Below are 22,219 nucleotides of genomic sequence, written 5' to 3'. Positions count from 1 at the left end.
ATTTATGTGGTCTAATCTCAATTTGTGGCTGGCAAGTGTGTGAACCAAGTGCGCTCACATTGTTGGAGTAGCTGGACATGGGCACTGACCTCAGCGGATCGATACTTAATAAGCTTTTGTGCTGCCAAGTCCATTTTGCTGCAATCTGCAATTTTTTTTTATATCCATTAGTTTGGAAATAGAGCTGACTAGGTGTATGACCACAGGAAGTGGAATGCGGCGTGGTTGCCCAGGCGCCCGCCGGTGATGGATGCTTCACAATAGTGTGTGACCGATGAAAACTTCAAATACTTTCTGCCTCGTGCACTATAAAGTACAACGCCTCTGACTTTTATTAAATGCAATTCAATACTCCACTGGTGTCTCAAAGAAGCATTTAACAGCTTGTGGGAAGACAGTAAAAGCTCTTGGTGGGCTGTATTGTGTGTTAAGTTTTGTGGCAAGAGAATGTGAGAACAGACTTAGCGCTAAATTTGGAGCAACACTAAATAAGTGCTACATCTTGTGAGCTTAGCATTAGCTGTTCTGGATGCTGCTCTCTCTCTCTCCTGTTCTTCCTCCGTCAAACAAGCAATTTTGACCCCGAATACAAAAGATCCAGCGGAGTATAGAAACTGAACACAGCAGAGCAGCTCCCATGTTGTACATTTCATCAGCTAATTGAAAACAGACGGGACGCTAACTCCCTCTCTCCATCCGCCCCTGTGCTGCTAGCACGCTACATCAGTGACATATTAGCGCTGTCGGCAGAACCTGTGGCACGCATCTGATGTATCATTTCACTCGATCGGCTAAGCAGAAAATAACAAAGCAGAGGGGGACGCCGTGAGTCAAAAATGAGACTCCACCATCGCCACCGCTGCGAAGGACAAAAGCACTAACCCATCCATCCTAGCCTGTGACTGGGAAGGACACGGCGACGGCTGCCTTTTCCCCAGAGGTGCGCAGATGTCACGTCTGTTTTGGCAGCAGCAAAGTGAAAGGGTGTTAGGCAGCTGACAGAGGCAGAGTGGTTGCTGCACGCTGGCGAGGGAGGTCAAGGGGGGGGGGGGCGGGGGAGGCCTGCGACGGTTCCAGGAAAGGCTTCACTTAGGCTCATTTAGGAGAGCTAATGGCGCAACCAACCATCTGTCCTTATGATTAGCTGCGTCCATTTGTGCAGGACACTTATTTACCTGTTACCATCACACGCACAACAACGTATATACACACATACAGACATTAAGCTAGCACGCTAACAGTTTATTTATCAGTGAATAGGAACAGGCACATGACGTACCCACAGTAACAAATAGCAGGAATTAAACAAAGTAATTTTTTAATTTGAGCATTTCATTTGACATATAGGTGTGCGTTTGCTGATTTTCTAAACCCAGACATTTCCATAGCACTCCTCTGCAAATTGCATCCATCCAATATTGCTGCACAGCAATCCGGCCCATTGATTTGCATCGCTAACCACAATATACCAAATACAACCACAGGTAAGGTGTGAAAGCTGGCTTTGTAGAAAAGGTGTAGAAACATATCACACAACATATCAGCCCACAAATCTATATTAATGTGTCATCGCATTGCCCAAAGTCTTGTGTAGACAAGAAAGGAAAGAATCCAATTGTATGTGTTTGACCTGAATATACTTTTAAGAACACAAGAACACAAGAGTCACAGCCTTTGCAGTTGAAGTGACCACAGCCGGTTGAAATCCCAGTGACAGACACACACACACACACACACACACATAACTCTAAACAAATATGCCTGTCTGTTGAGCTGCCCTGGCCCTAGTTATTCCCGCCCAATGTCTAGAAAAGGAATGCCCACGCGGCCACATCCGAGGGCGGAGAGGAGATTGAAACCAGATGAATGGAGCTCTGGTCCAGTCTGCTCGCCAGGCCCATATTTCACTCCCCAAAGCCTGATTAAAAGGAGGTGGGGCACGAGCCGGGCCAAGGCCGCTTACTCCGCTCGCAGTTTGCTTGCAGTGACGCACCACAGGCGTGGAGAAAACAGGGCGAAGGTCACGACTAACGTATCTACGTGTCTCATCATGCCCCAGTAGAGGGGTTAAAAAATAATTCTGCATCCATTTACATATGAGGCTAATTGAATAAGATTCTGCCTAAAAGCAAGGAGAAGTCTGTCACCTTCCACTGTGTTTTTTAGGGGTTACAGAGGGGGAGGAGGTATAAAGTAGGACACAAGCTTAACTGACGTAGCACAGCAAATGAGGGCAAGCAGCAAGAAATACTTGCATCATATCAGTCAGATACAAAATGTGACATGGATCACATTAAAATCCAGCTTTTTCTATTGTATTGTATGTGTTTATTTATTTTTGTTTTGTTTTATTTTATTTTATTTCATTATATTTTATTTGTACTTGTCTTGTCTCTTATATGATACAATTCCATGTCTGAAATACACAATAGATCTGTTGACATACTGGATCTGCCCCATGGAGTCTGGACAGCATCAAGTGTAGTTGAGAGTGTTGAGAGTCCAATAAAATATCACATAGCCTGTAAAGACTCTTTGAAGAGAAATGTTATTTATAGTGTGGAATATGCAGAAGAGGCATGCAGCCAGAAATCTCCTGAAAATTCCTTCTCATTCCCGAGACCACTTGGGCATCATTTCCATCATGTTCCTGTCTATAGACATTAGAATCATTGTTTCGCAACACTCCAGACAAGAATAAGCAGCTACATTATCTTTCCTCCTGTTCTGACCAGTTTGCACAATTGCACAATGTTTGCTTCTTAAAAATGGAGGTCATAACTTTGTGTGTGTGTTTTGTGAGAGGGTTTTATTTGTGTTCTTTCTTAATACACGTGGCCAGAGAGAGACAGCGGGGAAGAGGAATGAGTCTACATTAAATGACACCAGTGTCTGGATGCCGGTGTGTGTATATGTGTGTGTGTATGTGGAGCTTAACACATGTGTGAGTGTGACTGACTGATTAGCGGCCTGTTTTCATCGACTGTCTGCAATGGCCTCTCCTGAGATAGAAAGGCAGAGGGGGAGCATTTCGTGCTATTTTCCAGCTCGGGCTGCTCCTCTCTCCTTCCCATGCAGCTGGTCGGCCACACTCGCGACTCCGTGCCAAACACACTCCCCGCTATCCCCTTGACATTTTAGCTATGTTGCTGCTGAGAGAGCTGCGGCTCGGCTGCCTGCCGCCCGCCTGTACACACTGGTAAATAAAGCCCAGCTCATTTCATTTGGCCATAATGTTTAATCTGCGATTGCTTGGTCAACGAGAGGTTAATCTCATTACCTCGTGCTAAATGGCATGCTTGGGCATCCTCTGACAAGACGGAGGCTAAACACAAGTTAATTAAAAGAGCAATTAAAAGAAGACAGTAAGTCCCACTGAATGGCGGTGATATGTTAGTTCCCTTGACACCAGTGCAGCGATGGTGAATAACGTTGTTCCACTGTGATATCAAACCACTTTCCTTCACAAAGCAGACAAACACAGCGAGAAAACACACACACACAGACACACAGACACAGAAACACACACACACACACAAAATCACAACTGGCACGCAATTCACTCGTCTTGCGGCTGAACATGTGTTTCAAACTAACTTTTTGCACAGGTTGCGGTTTACCTACTGTGAGAGGCCTTATTAAACAGCCTCACCACAATACACACGCGCACTTATTGCAGCTGTTAATCAACTGTGTGAAGAATAACAGCTTGTTAAAAGTCTGACATGCAATCCAACACATTTAAGGTCTGCTTCCCAAATGAAATCCCCCGTGGATCCTCCAGAGACATTAAGAAGGGAAGCGAGGCCTTGGAAAACCTGGACAAGTTGGCTGTAATATTCCAAAACTTCGATTATGAGATTGAGGCAATAAATGGACTTTTTAAGTCATGTAAACACCATAATTAGTTTGAAATCAACATAAATTGCTGCATGCTTACTCAAAATAACAGATTATACTATTTATAACCATGTAATCCTATAAATTCCATCTTTGGGGACATCTTACGTGCATTTTTGCCTCAACGTTGAAGATTTAACACAAACTGAATTAAAGCAGTGTGCATATGGACCGTTTTAATAAAATAATAATTATGGCCCATTTTCCCATTCAGAATTAGAAGTGCCTGACGTAAACATGATCAGAATAAACTGGGTCATTGCCAAATAAATGTGTCCTTTGAGATTTTATATGGGTTAAACCTTTCATTATGTGACCAAAGGATTCAAACAAGTCCTGTAAATATCCTTTTCGCTTTCATTTTGTTTTTGAAAAATCTCTTCCTCCTCTCCAAACGTTTGCCCTCTTCAGCCAAGTCAAAAAGCTTGTAGTTGTGATTTGTAAATTGCATATCAACTTTGTAAGCGGTGTGTTTTCTCTCTCAGTACATACATACTGTACATAATATAACATCTGCTTAAACCCATATAAAGAGACATTTCTGATTGCTTACTGTGAAACATCTAAAGGAGACAATTTAGCTTGGGGTTTATTTCACAATCTTGAAAATTATTTGTGGGTACTGTCAGATTTGTTTGATTGTAACGTTCAAAACCTGGTGCATGCAACTGCAGCCTTTGAGGTCAAATGCATTCTGGGAGGTATGGTGACGGATTACATTGGAACACTTGAGGGTACTTTGCTGTTTCTATCTGATTACTTTATGGTTGTTATCTATGAGAAATCCAAACTAAACAACCGGAATGAGGACCATTAAAAAAACAAAAACATTCAGCTCTGTGTTTGCGTTAAGTGGGGGAGTTGGGGAAGTGGCCTGCGAGCTGTTTGCCCTGTGGGTACAACTACCAGCTCCATGCTTCCCTCCAGATGAATCACAAACGGGCCCCTCGGCCTCTGTGGACTTAATCCCCAGTGACATCGCCACAGGGAGAGGGAGAGCGAGGGGGAAAAAAAGAGAAACGCGCTCCATGCTCAATTTTCAAGTGAATTAAACACCAGGATGTAAGCATATCATGTGTATCTGAGGATGTGACATTGAGTTGAGGTAGTAATTTAACAGATGATAGCATTTGGACAGGGAGTGGAGGTATGGGGACTTTAATTTAGACTTCATAGTAGTAGTTTGTCTCAGGCTGCACCTTCAAGCTTTTCAAGCTTCTTCCTCTGCGCGTGTATTTTGCAAATTCATTACACACAGTCCCTTCGTTTAAATTTGACCGCACATTTGCCGTACGCAGTCTGCAGAGTGCGGCACCTTCAAGCTATAATCAACATCCTGCTCCTTTCAGGCAAGAGGAAGTAAACCCTGGGGAGAGAGAGAGACAAAGAGAGACAGAGGGAGAGAGAGAGCTAGAGCGAGCAATACATGGATTTGTTTTAGGAACCAGAATTGAGAATCTTAGTTATGGCCAGACATGCTAAGTGCTTTGTCCCTCTACGCGTCAGCCCTCAGGCAGTATTTCCTTGCTAATTAAAAGGAGAACAAGTTGCAGGAGGAAAACAGTGGCAGCGGCGGTGTGCTGTAACAGGAGCGCATGCGGCACAACCACCACCCCCCCCTCCCAAAAGTCTGGGATAGGATTCTCATTTAGCCGGCACTCTGCAGGTTGTGCTGATGCAAGGCGCTTTTGTCTGAAGATTAATGAAAGACGTTCGATTCTTTGGCATTTTGGATCCCACACAAAGGTTAAAAACAGCCGCTGACCAGTGAGAGGTTTATGCGGCGCACCACTGAGAACGTTCTGCTCACTCAGGGAAGCTATTTCTCCCCCCATCCTACTCTCTCTTCCATTTCTACCAACACATCAGATAAATAAAAAAGAGAAGCTCAGCTGTATTTCCAACACTTTTCTCCTATTAGGCAAGCCTCTAACGTGCTGACAGATGTCGGCCTTCAACATGAGACATCAGCCCAAAATGGAACATTGTTGTGTTTTTCTTTTATTGTGCATCAGACAATACAGTTATAGGAACACACACACACACACGAGTACATAAATTGTACATACTGTGTCTTCTACAGCACGTCGACTAATGTTTGTCTCATTCATACAATAGTTTTCCTCTTTTGCCTCTTAGTTGTCCTCCTTGTCTAAATTTGCCTCACCTCAAATTTGACATGACTAAACCTGAAGACAACATCAATGTAGAATGAAACTGATAAATTGATGTGCACTCAGATAAAGTACAGTCACGTCCATTTGCCGTCGTCATAATAAAAATGGACACCTTATATAGCAGAAAGAATACCTTCCATTCTATCTGATAAAAGAGTCTTTACTCAGTCAAACAATCCACTTTTTCATTCTTTAGTTCTTCTTTGTGGAAACCAGCACCAGCAAAACCATTACAAGGAGAGAAACGAGCTGGGGCCTCTGCATGACGCCAATCTGGATTTTCCATGGGCACACTTTGCTGGCATAACTATTATTATCTTGAGGAGTGAGTCAGAAAGCCAGGTGAAAATTATTGGCCCCATCTGTGTGTCTGCTCAGTCTCAGATCATTTACAAACAGGGAGGGAAGGTTTTACTCTGAGGCAGTCTGACTTTTATGTCACTAGGGGGAAAAACCACCACAGGTTTATAGAGTCAGCCATCAGAGCAATCGGTTAGTAAATACTCTTTAGTGAACTGGTCTATAGACTATTCCAGCCTCTTTCCCAGCTTAACAGACATTCCAAGATTCCAAATCTGCAACATTTTTTTGTATTTTCTTATTCTTTACTTTACAAAAATCATCTTCTTTAAGGTGGCAGTGTTGTTACATCTACATACATGAGGCTCACTAGAACACTGCACCTACATTCCTTATGAATGACCTTAAATGATTACACTTACTCAGCTCAAAACTATGATTATTGATCCAAAACAGTCTTCCCTGATCCCAGTGTGACGTATCCATTGATTTAGCCCATGTAGCTCTTTCACAACCAAAGACAGCCTACGATCCATATCTGGCACAAGACTAAAACCACATTACTACGTGCTCCCAGTTAGCTCTGAAGAAGGCGTAGAGGAGATGAAACGTCAGGACGTGGAGTGAAGTCTGCGCTGCATGCCGCCAGAGTACAGAGCAGCAAATTGACAGCAAATTTTGTGCAAAGAAATGTTGAAAAAGTCGTTGTTTATGTTTAGGACCATTACTCCCATTTTGGCTGCTTAAAGACTTTGTTACAAGGCATCTAAATGGTACCACAAAATCATTTATTCATGGAAAAACATCTGAGTTTGTGCTAATGATCCAGAAAATGATAACACTGAAGAGAAGCAGTGAAAATCAAAGATCCTACAATCTAACCTGAGGGACCTTTGAAGAAGAGGAAGGTGTCTGGAGCTGTTCAAAGACCACTTGTCACACTGTGTGTTGTACCCTGCTGCAGACACAAGCGCGCTCCTGTTCACGCCACATCGCCTCAGAAGGACCTATGCTGTGAAGTACACGGGCATTCGCCAAGCCCGACAACCATCTTCGCGCCTGCCTCAATGCTTGTACGGTGGGAAACGTTGCGGGCCGGCAGCTGAGAGGGAAAAAGGTTACGTCCCACGTCTCTCACATCCAAAACAACCCCTGACCTCCTATATAACACACACAAACACACACACATACACACTCGCAAACAGTCCTTCTGCAAACACACACTCGTTGCCCATGCATGGCGCCTGCTCATCCAAGAGTATCTAATCGCTGCACCATGCATGGCTGGGCCAACGCCAGAACGATGACAATTTTCTCCCCTGAATTGAGACCGAAGAAAGTGTTGTTCCTCCGTGTTACGTGCTGATTTGTCCTTAACCGTTCCCTTTTCATCCTTACAACACCGGGAATGACGACTAAATTAGGAGTGTTCTTGGATTTGACCAAGATTAAGATCACACAGGAACTGCAGGTAATAACTCTAAAATGTAGCAGCTACTTCAGATGTAGTGCAAAAGTATCTTCAGTTAAAATATATTTTTTTTATCTTGAAATATTACATTGAGAAAAATCAAACTGCATTTGAAAACAAGCATGACCCCGTCGGCTAAATTCAATTATTCATGGTAAGTAAGTTAGTCTCGTATTTGCGAGTAAACATGAGAATAATTGACTTGCTGAAACTTGTTTCTGCAGCGTGGATCCATTTTGAGACAGACGCGTGTTTATTTATCCCAATGTAGCCAATCAGGAGCAATTTATCTCCCCTTATCCTTGGCGGATTAGGCACTAATCTGCTCGCTGAGGGGAAAAGCTAAGGGAGCGAGCGAAAAAAGCTTTTCTCTCTCATCTTCCCCATATTAATATTTCTATTAGTGTTGCCTCCCAGTGATGTGATGTGACAATCCTGGCTGCGGATGAGAACCTCGGCTAATAGGGGGCTGCGAGGGGAGGTCGCTCAAGAAAGGCAGGAGATTTCATTCTAACCTGAGATCGGTCACCAATGCCGTGTGTGTGTGTGTGTGTGACGTCTGAATGCAGATGTTCATTCAGTGGCTAAGCGGAGGAAGCAGGGGCGACGGGACTTTAACGTATGCTGATTAAGAGTCCGTGTGCCAGAGTGCCGGGGAGGAAGACGACTCCTGTATGGTTTAATGAGCAGAACAGTTTAGCCTGGAGCGAGGTCTTTGGGAGCAAGCACACACACACACACATACACACACACACAAACACACACAGACACACACACACACTCACACAGCATAAATACAGAATGCCCTCATATACTTCCTAACAATGCATTTGCGTGAGCACACGTGCACAAATGTACTCACACACACACACTTCTGACATTATGCGTACCTAGCACAAACACACATACACACACACACACACACACACAAATGCACACGCGTGCACGTTCACTTGAGTGTGAGAGTAATGCTGCCCTAAGCAATGTGCTACGGACTCCATTGTACGACCTTCAAACCCTAATGCCCACTCTCCCTGAGATGTCCTTCATCGCGAGCTAGCTCCTGCTGCCGTACGCTAATGCAGAAGAAGAAGAAGAAGAAGAAGAAGGGTGGGGACAACATCTGCATGCGTCGGAGTGCGGAGAGAACACTTTCACCTCGTGCTGATAATCTAAAGTTACCTTTACACATGCAAAGGCTTTAGAAACATAGGCCAGGTGTGTGTGTGTGTGTGTGTGTGTGTGTGTGTGTCAGGCCTGTGTTCTGTATGCATACAGTGTTTAACATGTGCATTACACATGCAGAAAACATGTTAATGTGCCCAGCGATAAGGATGATTCTGATTCTGATCACGGCTGCAAAGAGGCGACGCCCCTCCCTCCTCCCCCCCAGCTACTCTGTACAGTACACTTAGATGATCTCAACTGCTACACGCACAGAGAATAATGTTTAATGACATTTGAAGGGCTCCATATTGTGGGACACTTCCCACTAGGCGTTTTCCTGCGTGCAAGCTACATTCCTCAGCGAAGGATCTAATAGCTTGGAGGCGATGTCTTGATGCCTGTGTGTGAGTTTGGTCCATTGTTGCTTTAATGTCACTGTTTTGTTTTGTTTTTAAGCTGGAATTAGTTTTAATGTCTCCCACGCCTGAATGTCACTGGCTTTTAATTGGCTCTTGTTGTGAAATGGCAGTGTTGCTTAGGGCTGGGAGGTTAAACATATGTGTCTGTGGTTTGAGAGTGTTTAAATAGTTTCTGTTTTTGCTACTAAGCTATGGTACAGTAACGCTACAGCAGAGAGAGTTTGAAAATGTGCCCATCGCAAATGAACCGATGGAGGTCGTAAATGAGCTGCAGCGGCCCTGCGTGGTTTCATTAGAGCTGCTATTCTACACAATGATGTGAGAAAGAATGTTGAACAGAAGGTGAACGTTTCCAGTGCTGGAAAAATGCTGTTAAGTTGCTGCACAGTCCGGCATTTTCCATACAGTCCAAAGGTAATATCTGTCTGAAGTGTGTGTGCCACTTTGTAGAAACCAAATACAATAGACAAGGATACTCAGAGGTCAGAAATCAAACCAGCCACAGCTGCTCAAAAGTGTATGGGCTTTAGGGACTTATCCCACATGCACACACACACACACACACAAAGCCAAAAAAAGGGTGTTATCACAGCCCACAAAAACCTTATGATGAGGTCATCTTTCAGCACTCCATCTATTTTCTCAGCTTAGATTAATCAATAAAACATCTAAATATACACACACTCACACACACGTATCACATCACATGCCAACCTTATTGCCAAGTGCCTCTCCCCAGACCACAGTCACAGTAATGTCCGTGATGAGTGTTTCCACTTGTGTGATAGCGGCTTCACAATAGCCTCTTGAGCTCTTGCCGTGTTTGAAATCGGACCGCGGGGAAAGTTGGACTCAATTTTATTGTTTGTCCCATTTGACGAGGCAATGCGTCATCGGGGTGTGATGATATTTCTACATTCTTACGGGAAAAGGGAGTTCTTTGGGGATGGCTTGTATTTCCCGAGGTGAATGATTGCGATCGCTTGGTGCGGTTCAACGTGCGAAAACCATTAAAAACACATGGTCCTGGGTTTTGCCTTCCCTGCCGAAGTGATTGAGTTTCGAGTAAAGACTCCACAGTGACAACATTCTAAGATCTTTGGAGTAAGTTGACCGTGAATTCAAACCCTGTGTGTGTGCAGAGCGGCACGGCTGGAAAACCCCCCTGACATGCAATCGTCTTGTCATTGACAGGCGGCTAACGACCACTGTGCCTCGGCTAAACTGTCAATTTTTCCAAACCGTGTCTTGCATTTCACCATTCACCCGCAAGGAAACAGCAGATCCACAGTGGTTTAGGTTTTGAAATGCAACAGGAATTTGAGGAAAAAGGCCAAAAGGAAAAAATGTGCTGTGCAAATGTTACTGGGCTGGAAAAAAATATTCCATTAGGTTTCCACTTTCAGGGATTGAAATTGGCTGTTTTTGTATACAAACCCTGGTATATTGGAACAAAGCACTCGCAGCCAGATAAACACACAAAGTCGGATAAACACACAACGGAAGATCACGTCGATCTTGCGAATAAGAACATTCTGGATGGTGTTTTATGTGTGTGCGCCTGAGTGTGTTTTCCCCTCGGGTATGATCCCGGTACAGACTGAGTGTGTTCCAGCAAGGGTGAATTTATCATCGCTCTGTGACTATACATGGCAATCAGGTAAGTCTGTGGATAAGAATAGCCCGCCCACCAGGAGGCTGCTGCCAGTTAACACACTGCTCCCACTCCAGTACAAAGTGAGGATACTGAGACACAGACACACAAACACACAGGCTACCACACTCGCCTACAAACACTCCTATTCATATGGGGAAGCAAATGCAAGGACGCTGTCACACAAGCTGCTCTCTGTTTCTCTCTCTCAAACACTCACACAGACACACGCGTGCACACACTCCGGGTTGACCCTTTGTGTCGCTATGGCCAGCAGTGCAGACATTCCTTATTCTGGCTCAGCCTGAGCTTTGTTTGGATTAGCTGAGAGAGAGCAGACCCCTCTGGTCCCTGTGGCTGTGGACGGCACACGTCAGCCTGCTGCTGGGCTGCGGTCTCACAAAAATACACACACACACAAACACACAGACACACACACAAGCTGACATGCATATGCTCAAAAACATGCACGCAGACACACACACACAGAAGAAAAACCCAAAAACGTATGGTTGCGCACAAACATAAAAAAGGGGTTGTTGTAGTGGATTTGCTGAAATGCCCATAGATACACACACACACACACATGGATGCACCCACACACCACTGGCCGGTCATCTGGCCATATACAGGCATGGTGGAGACCCATTGCTTTTCATGGGAGCCGACTTCCTAACATCCTGTCCTCAGGCTCTGAGCTTTCTGTGCTGCCGCTAGTTCACAGCAGGGGAGGAGAGAAGGACAGAAAGGGAGAAATATGGAGAACCAAAAGATAAAAGCAAGAAAAGGATACAGCAGAGGGAGGAGAGAGAGAGAGCAAGAGGGACAGAGGGAGAGGAAGGGACATGGAAAATGTCAAGAGACGAAGAAGTGAGGGAGAGCAGGAATGTGACAGAGGGAGGCAGGGAAAGATGAAAGAATAGAGGAACACAAGGCAGGAGACAGAGGGGATGAAGAGTGCTCCCACAGTGTTTAGGTTTGAGTCGCTTGGCACCAGCCTCTTCCCCTCGCAAAGCCTCTGTTCCCTGACTCCAAAACACCTGAGAGACTCCCAGAGGATCCATGGTGAATCAAGATGGCTGCTGTGTGACAGCCCTGTGGAGAACGCATGAAACCTTAACCCTGCTGACTGCCAACGGCTCAAAAGTAAAGAATATCTTTTTGTAAGGGCACCTCTTCTGCAGAGGTGTGTCACTTCTTGGGTGAGCCTGGTAAACAGTGTTTGCTCACGTGCACTACCAGAAGACAACTTCCCTTTGTGTTGTTTAGTCAGAAAAAAACAAAACTACAAAGTCAAGCGTCCGTTCAAATGTTCTTTATAATGTGCCAAATGTAAAATACAGTGTTGCTTCCAGTGTTGCTGACAACAGTATCAAACTCTAAAGCTCCTTAAACAATAATGATGCCATCCAATAAAACAACAATGATGCGATCTAAACAAACGCAGTGATGTCATCAAACTACAAGATACAACAGTGATGCCATAAACCTAAACTAACAGATTTATAAACATTTCAGAATAATATGGACCGAATGAATTACTAATCATCTATTTTGTCTTTGGCTCTTACACCTTTTGAATCACATCACAAACATGGAGGTGTTGGTTTTACAGGTATGTACTGTCTGCTCATGTTGACAAGTGGATAAAGGGTTTGCATGGATTATGCAATGTAATAACACTGAATTTCACAACTCCATACAAGAGTGTATCTGTTCTAAATTATTTGTGTCATTAGGGGCCAATTTACAGGCTGTCAGGATTTTAATGCCCCCCTTGTCATTTTTATAATGTGATAAATATGGAATGTATGTCAAAGTTGCACGTTTTACACATTAAAGCAAAGAATGAAAATAATAACAGATCATGGAAATTGGTCCTATTTAAAAATCTGTCTTATGCCTGTCTTTTATACATAAAGTTCGAGTCTTAACACCCAAACGGAGTTATTTTTAATGTACCATAACAGAAGAATTATTACAAGTACTGTAACGGTTGTACATCCCTGTAGTCTTCGTGCTCCTACAGGAGGTTCTGGTTGACTGAACAGTAAGACTCTCGTCTCCAGCGTGACTCATGGGAGTCATAACCGCCTCATTATAAATGAATAAGCCGGTCGGCAGCTACAGTACACATACATAGCACGGCAGGCGCTTTGTAATGGAGGGGGAATTTACAGACGTTTTTTATCAAGTCACAGGAATTCACAGTCCGGGCTATTGATTTAAAGTTAAAACATTATGACTTCAGCTGAAAGCTTCGCCAGGCAAGTGGTCTAGATCTTTTACGGCCATTTGTAAATGGGCGATGCTGGGTGTGTGCTCGGCCTGGAGGGAGAAGGAAGTGAAACAGGCAGAGTCCCGGGTAGGTGGTGACCTGGGTGATGCATGTGTATGATGTACGACAGCGAGGAGAGTGGGTGTGCGATGATGTCCTAGTGTGAGAGTGAGTCACCGGACGACATCTCAGCCAAAAAACCTTATTTCTCTCCAGCAGGCTGCTTTTAAGAGCGCCGTGGAGGAGAAGGAGGATTCCAGCGGCAGCCATCGGGAAGCCAAAGGGTACGACGACGGCGCCGCTTGGACGTCTGCCAATATTCTCCTGTGCCGCTGTGATGAGCTAATACACACTGATAGAAATAGTAGGTCATGATTCAGGGTTACACAATGACCATTATGGAAGGGGCCCCCTTTCTCCGTGCTGCAGGTCCTTTTAGCGCGCAGCGATATACTACATCCTGGCCCTCGCCGGCCGAGCCCTCCAGGAAAATAATGCGTGTTCCCATCAGTCATGCTACACTGCAGTGCTCCGCAACCCCCTCCTCCAGCATGCACCCTCGACCCAATCCATCATTCCTGAGTATGGTGGCCTCAAGGCACTGTCTGGGAGCTCTCTCTTTCTCTCTCTCTCTCTCTCTCTTTCTCTCTCTCTCTCTCTCTCTCAAGGAATGAAAGAAACAAGAGGAATAAGTCAGAAAGGGGGTTGAAAGAGAAAGCAAGACAGGGCGTTAAAGAGAGAGGGAGAGAGAGCGAGAGAGAGAGACAGAAAATGTGAGACGTAGGGTTGATGGGATGATGGGGGCAGGATGCTCTCACTGGGTGGGTGTGGTGCAGCCGGTAAGTGGTCATGGCAGACTGCAGGAGGACTCTGTGCTGCTCTGTGGAGCCACACTTTATGCTGAAGATGGAGCCGAAGCAGTTTTCTTTTCTTTTTTTCTCCACTCCTCGTCCCTGTTGCCTGCTGTTTTCCCACGAGAGCAACTTTCTCTCCGACGTCCCCATTTTTCTGTTGTTGCTGTTCATATCTCCCTTTCTTCTTTTGCCTGTTCCGTCCACTGTTATCGCTCCCCCACTCGCTTCTATTTCTCTCTAATCTTCTCCTTTTCGCTCCTCTCCACTCTCTCGTTAAAACACCATCTCCTCTTTCCCTTTCTTTCTCAAATCTCTTTGCTCACTCCCTCTCAAATCTCTTAGCTCACTCTCTCTTTCTCTCTCTCTTCCCTTCCATTCTCCTGTCTCATTAGCTGACAGCTACAGCAGTGCTCCTATGAGGGCCAGATGAAACCCAGAGTGTGCTGTGACCTTCGTTTCACGGTGGGGCCACTATCAGTGACAAGCTATCAGCTGCAATGTCATCCAAGGTGCACGCGCTCACACACACACACACACACACACACACACAGAGTAGGAAAGCATACAAGAAGGCGACACAAAGCACGTTCAGAAATACACAGGCACACATTCTGTCATATCATGGTCTGAGCGGATGTCAGCAGCCTTCAACCTTCAACCAGCGATTCTCCAAGGCTAAAGAGGTGACACGCCGCAGAAAGGAATGACAGCCATATTGGCCTTCCCCCCTTCTCATTCCCTCCCTTGATCCATCGCCTGGCTGGGGGGATGGGGGGGTTACGAGGCCAGGAACCTGCTGGCGCTAGGCGTCCTTGAGGCAGAGCCGCACAAAACCACAACATGCATTGTGCACACGTGCAGCGCAGTAAATAAAGCCCATCAAGCTGTGTTTTAATCAGTGTCAGGGACGCATGGGTGCTCCCTGTGACGCTAACAGGCCATCCTTCATTAAGGTGGCGAGGGGTTGGGTTGGAAAACGAGGCTGCGCAGACCCTGAAAGGTCAGCGATCGAGCCGCCCGGTTGACCCCGTAGGCACATTGGTGACATGTTAGCAAGATGATGCACCATAAACCCAGGGTGATGTAACCACGGGCCAACGGGAGGCATAACCTTGGACAGACATGGTTGTTTGATAAACGAGCAGTGGACACGATCTAGCTTCTCAACTGGATCAATTGCTGGCAGTCGAACTATTATCTGTTAACCCTAGCGTCGCCGATAATATATTTCGATTCTGCACTATGAGATATGAGAGACAATCAAGATTATCTAGGGCCTCTGCAGGGATGATTGCAAAGATTTCCGGATGCTGCAGTCATGATTGCTAATGGTCGTGATTACCTGCTCTCTCTCTCTCTCTCTCTCTCTCTCTCTCTCTTGCATTCTTTGAATTCAGATGAGGCTAGTGTGAAGGTACACAAGGGAACAAATAAAACCCAGTTTGTGCCTGTGATTTGCTTGGAGAGATTGTCCCTCGTGAATCAGGCCATCCAAACACAACAGCGTGACAGGATGAATGTAAAAGAGAGTAAAAGACGCAAGCACATCTGGAATCAGTTGATGCTGAGGAGGACGTCCTTTTCATGTCTGCAAACATTTGGCCTCACCTTCGACCGCTACTCATTCCATTTATACACACACTCCAGCTTTGGTCGTACTGTGATTATGACAAAAATTGTGCGTACATGGAGAGAATTAATAGGATGCCGCTGCTCTCCAAATATACATGACATGATGCGTAATTGGAAAGGAAGGAGCATCTGCCAGGGGAGGAAACGCATGCAGAGGCGTCTTACTGTGACTAATGTTTACCTGCCTGAGTAAATCGATTTACAATCACATAATCTGAGACAAAGCGCGCATGCTGATTTATTATTAAAGTGTTAATAGGACATTTGGATTTGATTTGCCTTAATTGGAAGTATTGTTGAACATACCTGTAAATGCAGATATAGTTGACTTCATGTTTGAGGTTTGCGCAGATTTCCAGTTCTGGTAAAAAAAAGAGAAACTGCACACTCTTGTCTCCAGATGCAAAAAGTGAATTATTTAACCAGAGTTTGGGCCGCAGCCTTCGTCCTGGTCTCCATAATATTTATGACGCTCCTAGCACCTCACTAGAACCGTTTTCCTTCCTTCCTTGCGATTTCCACAGTTCTCACATTGAGCACAGTATTTATGGCTTTTCAATATACATAATACATGACTTACTGAAGGTGAGAACCAAAGTTTGGGTTAGGTGAGGTTGAGTTTTAGCCTTTCAATGAAATAAGCACATTTCCAGAAACTACAAGATACCATCTCTCCAATGAGCCCTCATACAGGCTTTTTGGCTTCTGTTACAAACTTTCCTATTTTGTTACGCCAAAGTAGATGAAATTTCTCAGCAGTTGTTGGGTTCAGTACCAGTAACATACCAGTTGAATGAGGTCCTTTGTTTTATTTCTTCAACCACATCAGTCCAAAATTGACAGTTTGAAGATTTTAGCCATTTTGTTACTGTTACGCTCTTAATCAGAGTAAGACATTACAACTGGATGAGTTGATGAACACTGATGGGAACACGACACAAACATGTCGATTGCACCCAAGAGGATCCACACTTGGCGCTATCATCAGGAGATTCATATTCCTTTCCGTGTTCGCTGGATTGTTAGCAGCTTTATTGTGATCAGCAAATTAGCGGCTGTGCAGTGAAAGTGGGGCTGAGGTGTCAGAATCGGTAGCTTCCACAGAGCTAAACGGAAAGTAAATGAGTCAACTGTGCAAAAGGTCGATGTGGTGCCGCCACCGGCTTCTTATCCCTGCTATATCATTACTGACATTGTTTTCACAACTGTTTGATTACACAAGATGCAGTTGGCAAAAGTCTGACGCGTTGGCAAGGCATTAAAGACATGCTGGGTATGCAGAGAGAGAAAGAGAGAGAGAGAGAGAGAGAGAGAGAGAGAGAGAGAGAGAGAGAGAGAGAGAGGGAGCAAGGGAGAGAGAAATTGCAAAAGAATGTGTTTTGTTGAGCAGATTTTCCCAGTTTGTGGTTCCTCTGATCTCTCTCTCTGTCCTTTGAATGGTTGACAGCTTGCACACATCTTGAGCTGAGCAGACATCAATCCCCCTCCACCCTCTTTTCCTCAGAGAAAGGCCAAGGATGAAACAGCTTAAACCACTCAGTTACCCTCAGAGGCTCTTCTTCAATGGCTCTCTTTGTGACTCATCCCCCTCTTCAGACACTAAATCACGATCAGTGTGTTTTGCTAATTTTCCAAGAGAGGCTGTTGATACAATGGTTTTTATAAATCGAGCTAAAACAAATAGAGCTGTCTTTCCTGGTTAGGATGCTGAGGCGGCTGTCCAAATTTCTCAAATTACAGCAGATTAAAACCCCTTAAAGCCCATTTCATGTACAAATGAGCCCCGTTCTGTTCTGTGTGTGACCAGTGTAGCAGCGTGAGTGGTGCCAAGCGCTGTCTGACAGTAATGGGGGCGGCGTCTCTCTTGCCCAAATGGATCATTGCGCTTCAGCTCCCAGGGTGAAGGCGGGAAGTAATTTGCAGGGACAGAATCTCAAAGTAGACAAAGATCTAGCTGGACAGTCAGGGCCACGGATGGATTCACCTGAAGCATGAGGGTGAACAAACAATATCATATCCCCGCTGAAAACGAAAACCAGGATGCTTAGAGAAAAACATTAGAAGGTGTTTTACATCATCGTCTCTTACTATATCAGTTAATAAGGGTCTTTAGCAACCCAAACCCATCGTCATCCCCAATTAAAGCACCTGTGATCATTAGTAGGCGGCAGGATTCAAGGAAATACATATTAGAGGGGAGGAAAGGAGGTCAGCCAAGCTGTTAAGCAAGTTAATTAACATAAATGCTAAAAACCCTAAAGGATGTGTGGGGGAGATGAGGTTTAACACTTCAACACGTCTACTGTCATTAGTGTGCTGGTCCTGCCTCACACAGCCCGATGCTGTATTGTCGCCTTCCAGTGCTTACAAATTGCCACCAAGAGCCCCATCTGGTAACCGCCGCCAGAGCGAAAGTGATAAGGATCAACTCCTGCACTGGCCACCATCAAAATCATCACTTATAAATAGTATTCCGGAACACAAAAAAGTGAGGAAATGGGTTGTAATGAGGATGCTTTATCATAACTAATTTCGGTCTGAACCATGATGGATGCAGTCATGGGGATTTTCTTCACAAAACTAAGATTGTAGTTCAACAAAGTGGAAATAAAACGTTACCTTGTTCACTCAGACTCAGCTATCTTCCGGAATCGCGGTTGATAAAATATTTAGATTGGTGCGGCTCGTACATCTTGGGATTGATGATCCTCTCTGCTCTCTTGTCTAAATGAGGCTAAGTCAGCCAGAGTTTAGAAGGGCCGAGCTGCAAACACGCCAGACCTTTGCACAGCTGAGGTGAATTATTAACCAAATTACAAAGAAACCTCTGCATAATACACAAATAAAATGCTGATGGTATATTGCTTCACCTCCTGAGGTCGGTAACACAAACAGCTCAAAACAGCAAAGACACACTAACCTGGTCTGAACTCGAGAACAACGGAGAAGATAAAAGCCCCTTTAGACAGTATGAGCAGAAGCCCCCCAGGTCTCTTGCTTTCTTTGTGAATCACATGTAGTTTTAATCTTCACTGTCCAAAGCAAACAAAAGGGGGAAATGAAAGGCTCAGCCTCGTATATGTATTTAACTCCCCATTAGAGAGTGAAATAAATGGGGACAACTCTCACAGGTTCTGCCCAGTCGCTCCACCAGCAGCTTAAAGTAGTTCAGACCTTATTTTTAAACTGATACACTAACAGATTTCCATTTCCAGCCTGATTAGAATTAGCATTGATCCCTTTTCTGCCTTTGAAATGGGCTAATAATATTGCCAATAACAGCCAGAGGTGTTCACTGTTTGTAATTGATTTGTAATTTTAGCGCATCTCTCGTATCCTAAATGTGTGAAAGTGAGGGTTTGTACGAGGGGGAAATGGACTTGAACGGCGAGAAAGTTGTGTCGAGCAGAGCAGGTAGGACAAAGTAACAGTATGTATGTGTGGGTGTGTGTGTATGTGAGTGAGTGTGCGTGCGTGTTTGAAACGCCTATTACGATGTTTGGCTTAGCGGAGTAATTGGTGTCGGGGAGACCTCATTCTGGCTCGGTCACACCTTAATTTGCAAAGCTGTGGGAGTGACAGACAGAGGGAATAATAATAATACACACTCATGCGCAAACACAAACCATAACAGACACACACGCACACACAGAGCTATCAGGTCTTCGGTGCAGTTGCCCCCCAATGATTATGGGCTTGACTTAATAACTGATGGAGGGGCTCCAGGTGTTTTTAATTGTGCATTAGGCCTGTTTATTATGACTGACTGAGCGCTTCACAACAGGACCTGCTAAACATCTGCACTTCTTCCCTTTCAACTGTGCTTATTTGTCAGCCGCACATGTACACTCCCTCCCTTTCTCTCTCCTTTGGTTCCCTCCCTACTCTGTCTCTTCCTCATCATGCTGCGATGGCTGAACATCGTCAACACCCAGCGATCGCAGATGATCTCACACTTCCAAAGCATCAACGCTATGGCAAAGAGACGTTGTTGTTGTCTTTGGCAGATGTGGGACGTGAGTCATGTTACTGTATTTTTTATATTTTCTACTTAAACTTCAGTGGTAATTATTGCTTTGTGCTGAATTTATGCCACTACAATTACCTGACATGTAGTAGATTTGACTTATGCATATGCTTACACGCACAGTTGCTATGTGGGCGGTGTTGCTCATACACTTGCTTATGTACTTTATGTCCATCTGGAGAGGTCAATACTTTATTGGCAAAGGGGGCAAAGTGAGGGCCAAAACATGAATCACCCCTTAAAAACAACTTTTGCCTCAGGGTATAAAGAAAGACACAAAAAAACCTCCTCAAAAATTTCAGAATTTTCCTGGTTGACAAAAGATAAAGGCTTAGAACAAACAGACACATCCAGTAACATGGAGACCATAGGAACATTCAGGGCGGGACATCCAGAGGTAGGAAAGTAAAGCCCTTAACTGCAGTCTGTGCACCTCCCTGTAATACCATGGTTGTATGTATCTGCGCTCTGTGGAATGATTATTTCAGAGTAGCTGTAATTGACTTAATAGGTGAGTAGCGTGTTCCCCGGCCCCCACATTTCTCACACTTTACCTTCACTCTGCATCTCAGTGCCACGAGACACTGATGCAGAAGAGCGACAAAGGAGTGATTGGGTTTGACAGGGAGAAGCTAATGGTAACGCTAATGCGGCCACACGCACGCACAGTAATAAATCTATACACAAATATTCATAAATGCACATTTGCACGACATACTTTAGGGATGAACACGCACGTAACACATTTGCATGGGTATTCACACACACACACCCACCTACTTGTGATTCTAACGTATGCATATAAAAATGAAAATCCTATTCACGCACGATGATGCATTTTAATGATTTGATTTGCATCCGCTGAATTAAAATATAGTTAACTTGAGATTTATTAGAAGTTCAACGTAATTTATGGACTTATGGACCTGAGCAGCAAAACACACACAGCATTACACGGGCATACTTGTACTTACAGATATACAGTGTATTATTATAGCTGTGGAGCATCTGTTTGTGCCCAGTGCGGTAGTACATATCCCATCTCCTTGAAAGCAGGGATCTCCTTATGAAGTCTACTGTATGTCACTGCACTGCGTAACTCGGCGAGGCCGGGCCGGGCCGCAGCAGGCTGGCTAGCGCTCACCGGGACACCTTGCCTTGCCTTGCCTTGCCTTGCTGGTGGCTCACTGCAGCGGCGCACACAAGATCGATCTACGGCCCAGAGAGAGATCATGCTGCTTTTTAAACTGGTACCTGCTCCTCTATCTCTCTTTTTCACTCTCTCTCCATCTGGCGTAGATAGCCTTTGAATGCAGTCATTAGAAATCCGCTGAATTGGGAAGTGCGTGGGGGGGGGCAGGGGGGCAGAATGGAATGCAGATGATGTAGACAGATAATAGCTGCCTCCTCCTCCTTACTGCTCGCAGCGCTTTAATCTTGATGTCTTTGTGCCGCAACATTGTTCCTCCCGGTTTGGAATATGAGGTAAATCGGATTCGGAAAACAAGTGGATTAACTTAATCGCCCCTTGGCTTTGACAATGACCTTCGCTTCTGAGGCGCGATAAGGATTAGAAGGACATATGCCACGTAGAAGAAAATGATTATACTTCTCCTGTGACAGAATGATTGAAATATGCTATTTGACGCGCTTTCATGCCAAGAAGCTGTGATAAGGAGCCATGCAGTAATGCTCGGCTGCGTTATTCGAAAGAAATGTGTGGCTTTCTCACATGGAAATCTGTGTTTAGTGTACAGAAATGTATGTAAACAAACACAATACCATCACTGAAACAGGAAGGGAGGACTTTACATTTACATTAGGGCTATTGATTCCAGGTCGGCTAGCATATACTCCACAATTCCTGTCATTACTGCGAGGGAAATGGCGTAATATTTCTTACAGCCCATGCAACAATATTGATCTCCGACACAGGAAGGAAGTTATTCTCAGGGCTGTATGAAAGACAATACAGGGGCGGCGCTGCACAGAGACTGAATAGGACATTACACACAACAAGGTCACGCAAATTAATAACAGCCATTGACCTTCGGGTTGACTTATGGGAAAGGTGAGGTCAGGTGGGAATAGGAGGTCGCCTGGCCTGCTGCTACAGGCAAATGGGGGAAACGAGATCTCCGATAGAGGAGGACGGATGGCAATTGATCGCCACTGACAGAACAGGCTGATCAATTGGCCACAGACCAGAATGTTCTAACAGGATACTTGCGACTCTAGAAATGGATCCTGTTTAAAATAAGACTATGGCTTGGATAAGAGGCAGAGAGGGCGTAATGTGCTGACTTGGGCTCGGTGAAGGATGTGGCTGTCTATCGCAGC

General features: G+C 44.8%; 1 protein-coding gene across 3 annotated transcripts in view; it reads right to left on the bottom strand.

Annotated features, from left to right (window-relative positions):
• clmpb (CXADR like membrane protein b) overlaps positions 1-22,219 on the bottom strand; it is a 63,172-nt gene that overhangs the window by 24,197 nt on the left and 16,756 nt on the right. The window contains exons 1-2 of one of the 3 annotated variants that reach the window (XM_076145050.1): positions 18,472-18,585; positions 16,159-16,213 (exon numbers count right to left, since the gene is read on the bottom strand). The exons of 1 other annotated variant lie outside the window; for it this stretch is intronic. In XM_076145050.1, coding sequence (XP_076001165.1) covers positions 16,159-16,186 — 28 coding nt within the window. In that variant the 5' untranslated portion in view covers positions 16,187-16,213; positions 18,472-18,585. Of the gene's footprint in view, positions 1-16,158; positions 16,214-18,471; positions 18,586-22,219 lie in introns of those variants that run through there. One more of the 3 variants, XM_076145059.1, reaches the window with a different exon arrangement.

This window comes from Genypterus blacodes, unplaced genomic scaffold (genome assembly GCF_046128005.1).
Source record: "Genypterus blacodes isolate CSIRO-AG114 ecotype Tasmania unplaced genomic scaffold, CSIRO-AGI_Gbla_v1 ptg000003l_1, whole genome shotgun sequence".
NCBI lineage: Eukaryota > Metazoa > Chordata > Actinopteri > Ophidiiformes > Ophidiidae > Genypterus > Genypterus blacodes.
This window is presented reverse-complemented; position numbering and strand designations above follow the sequence as displayed.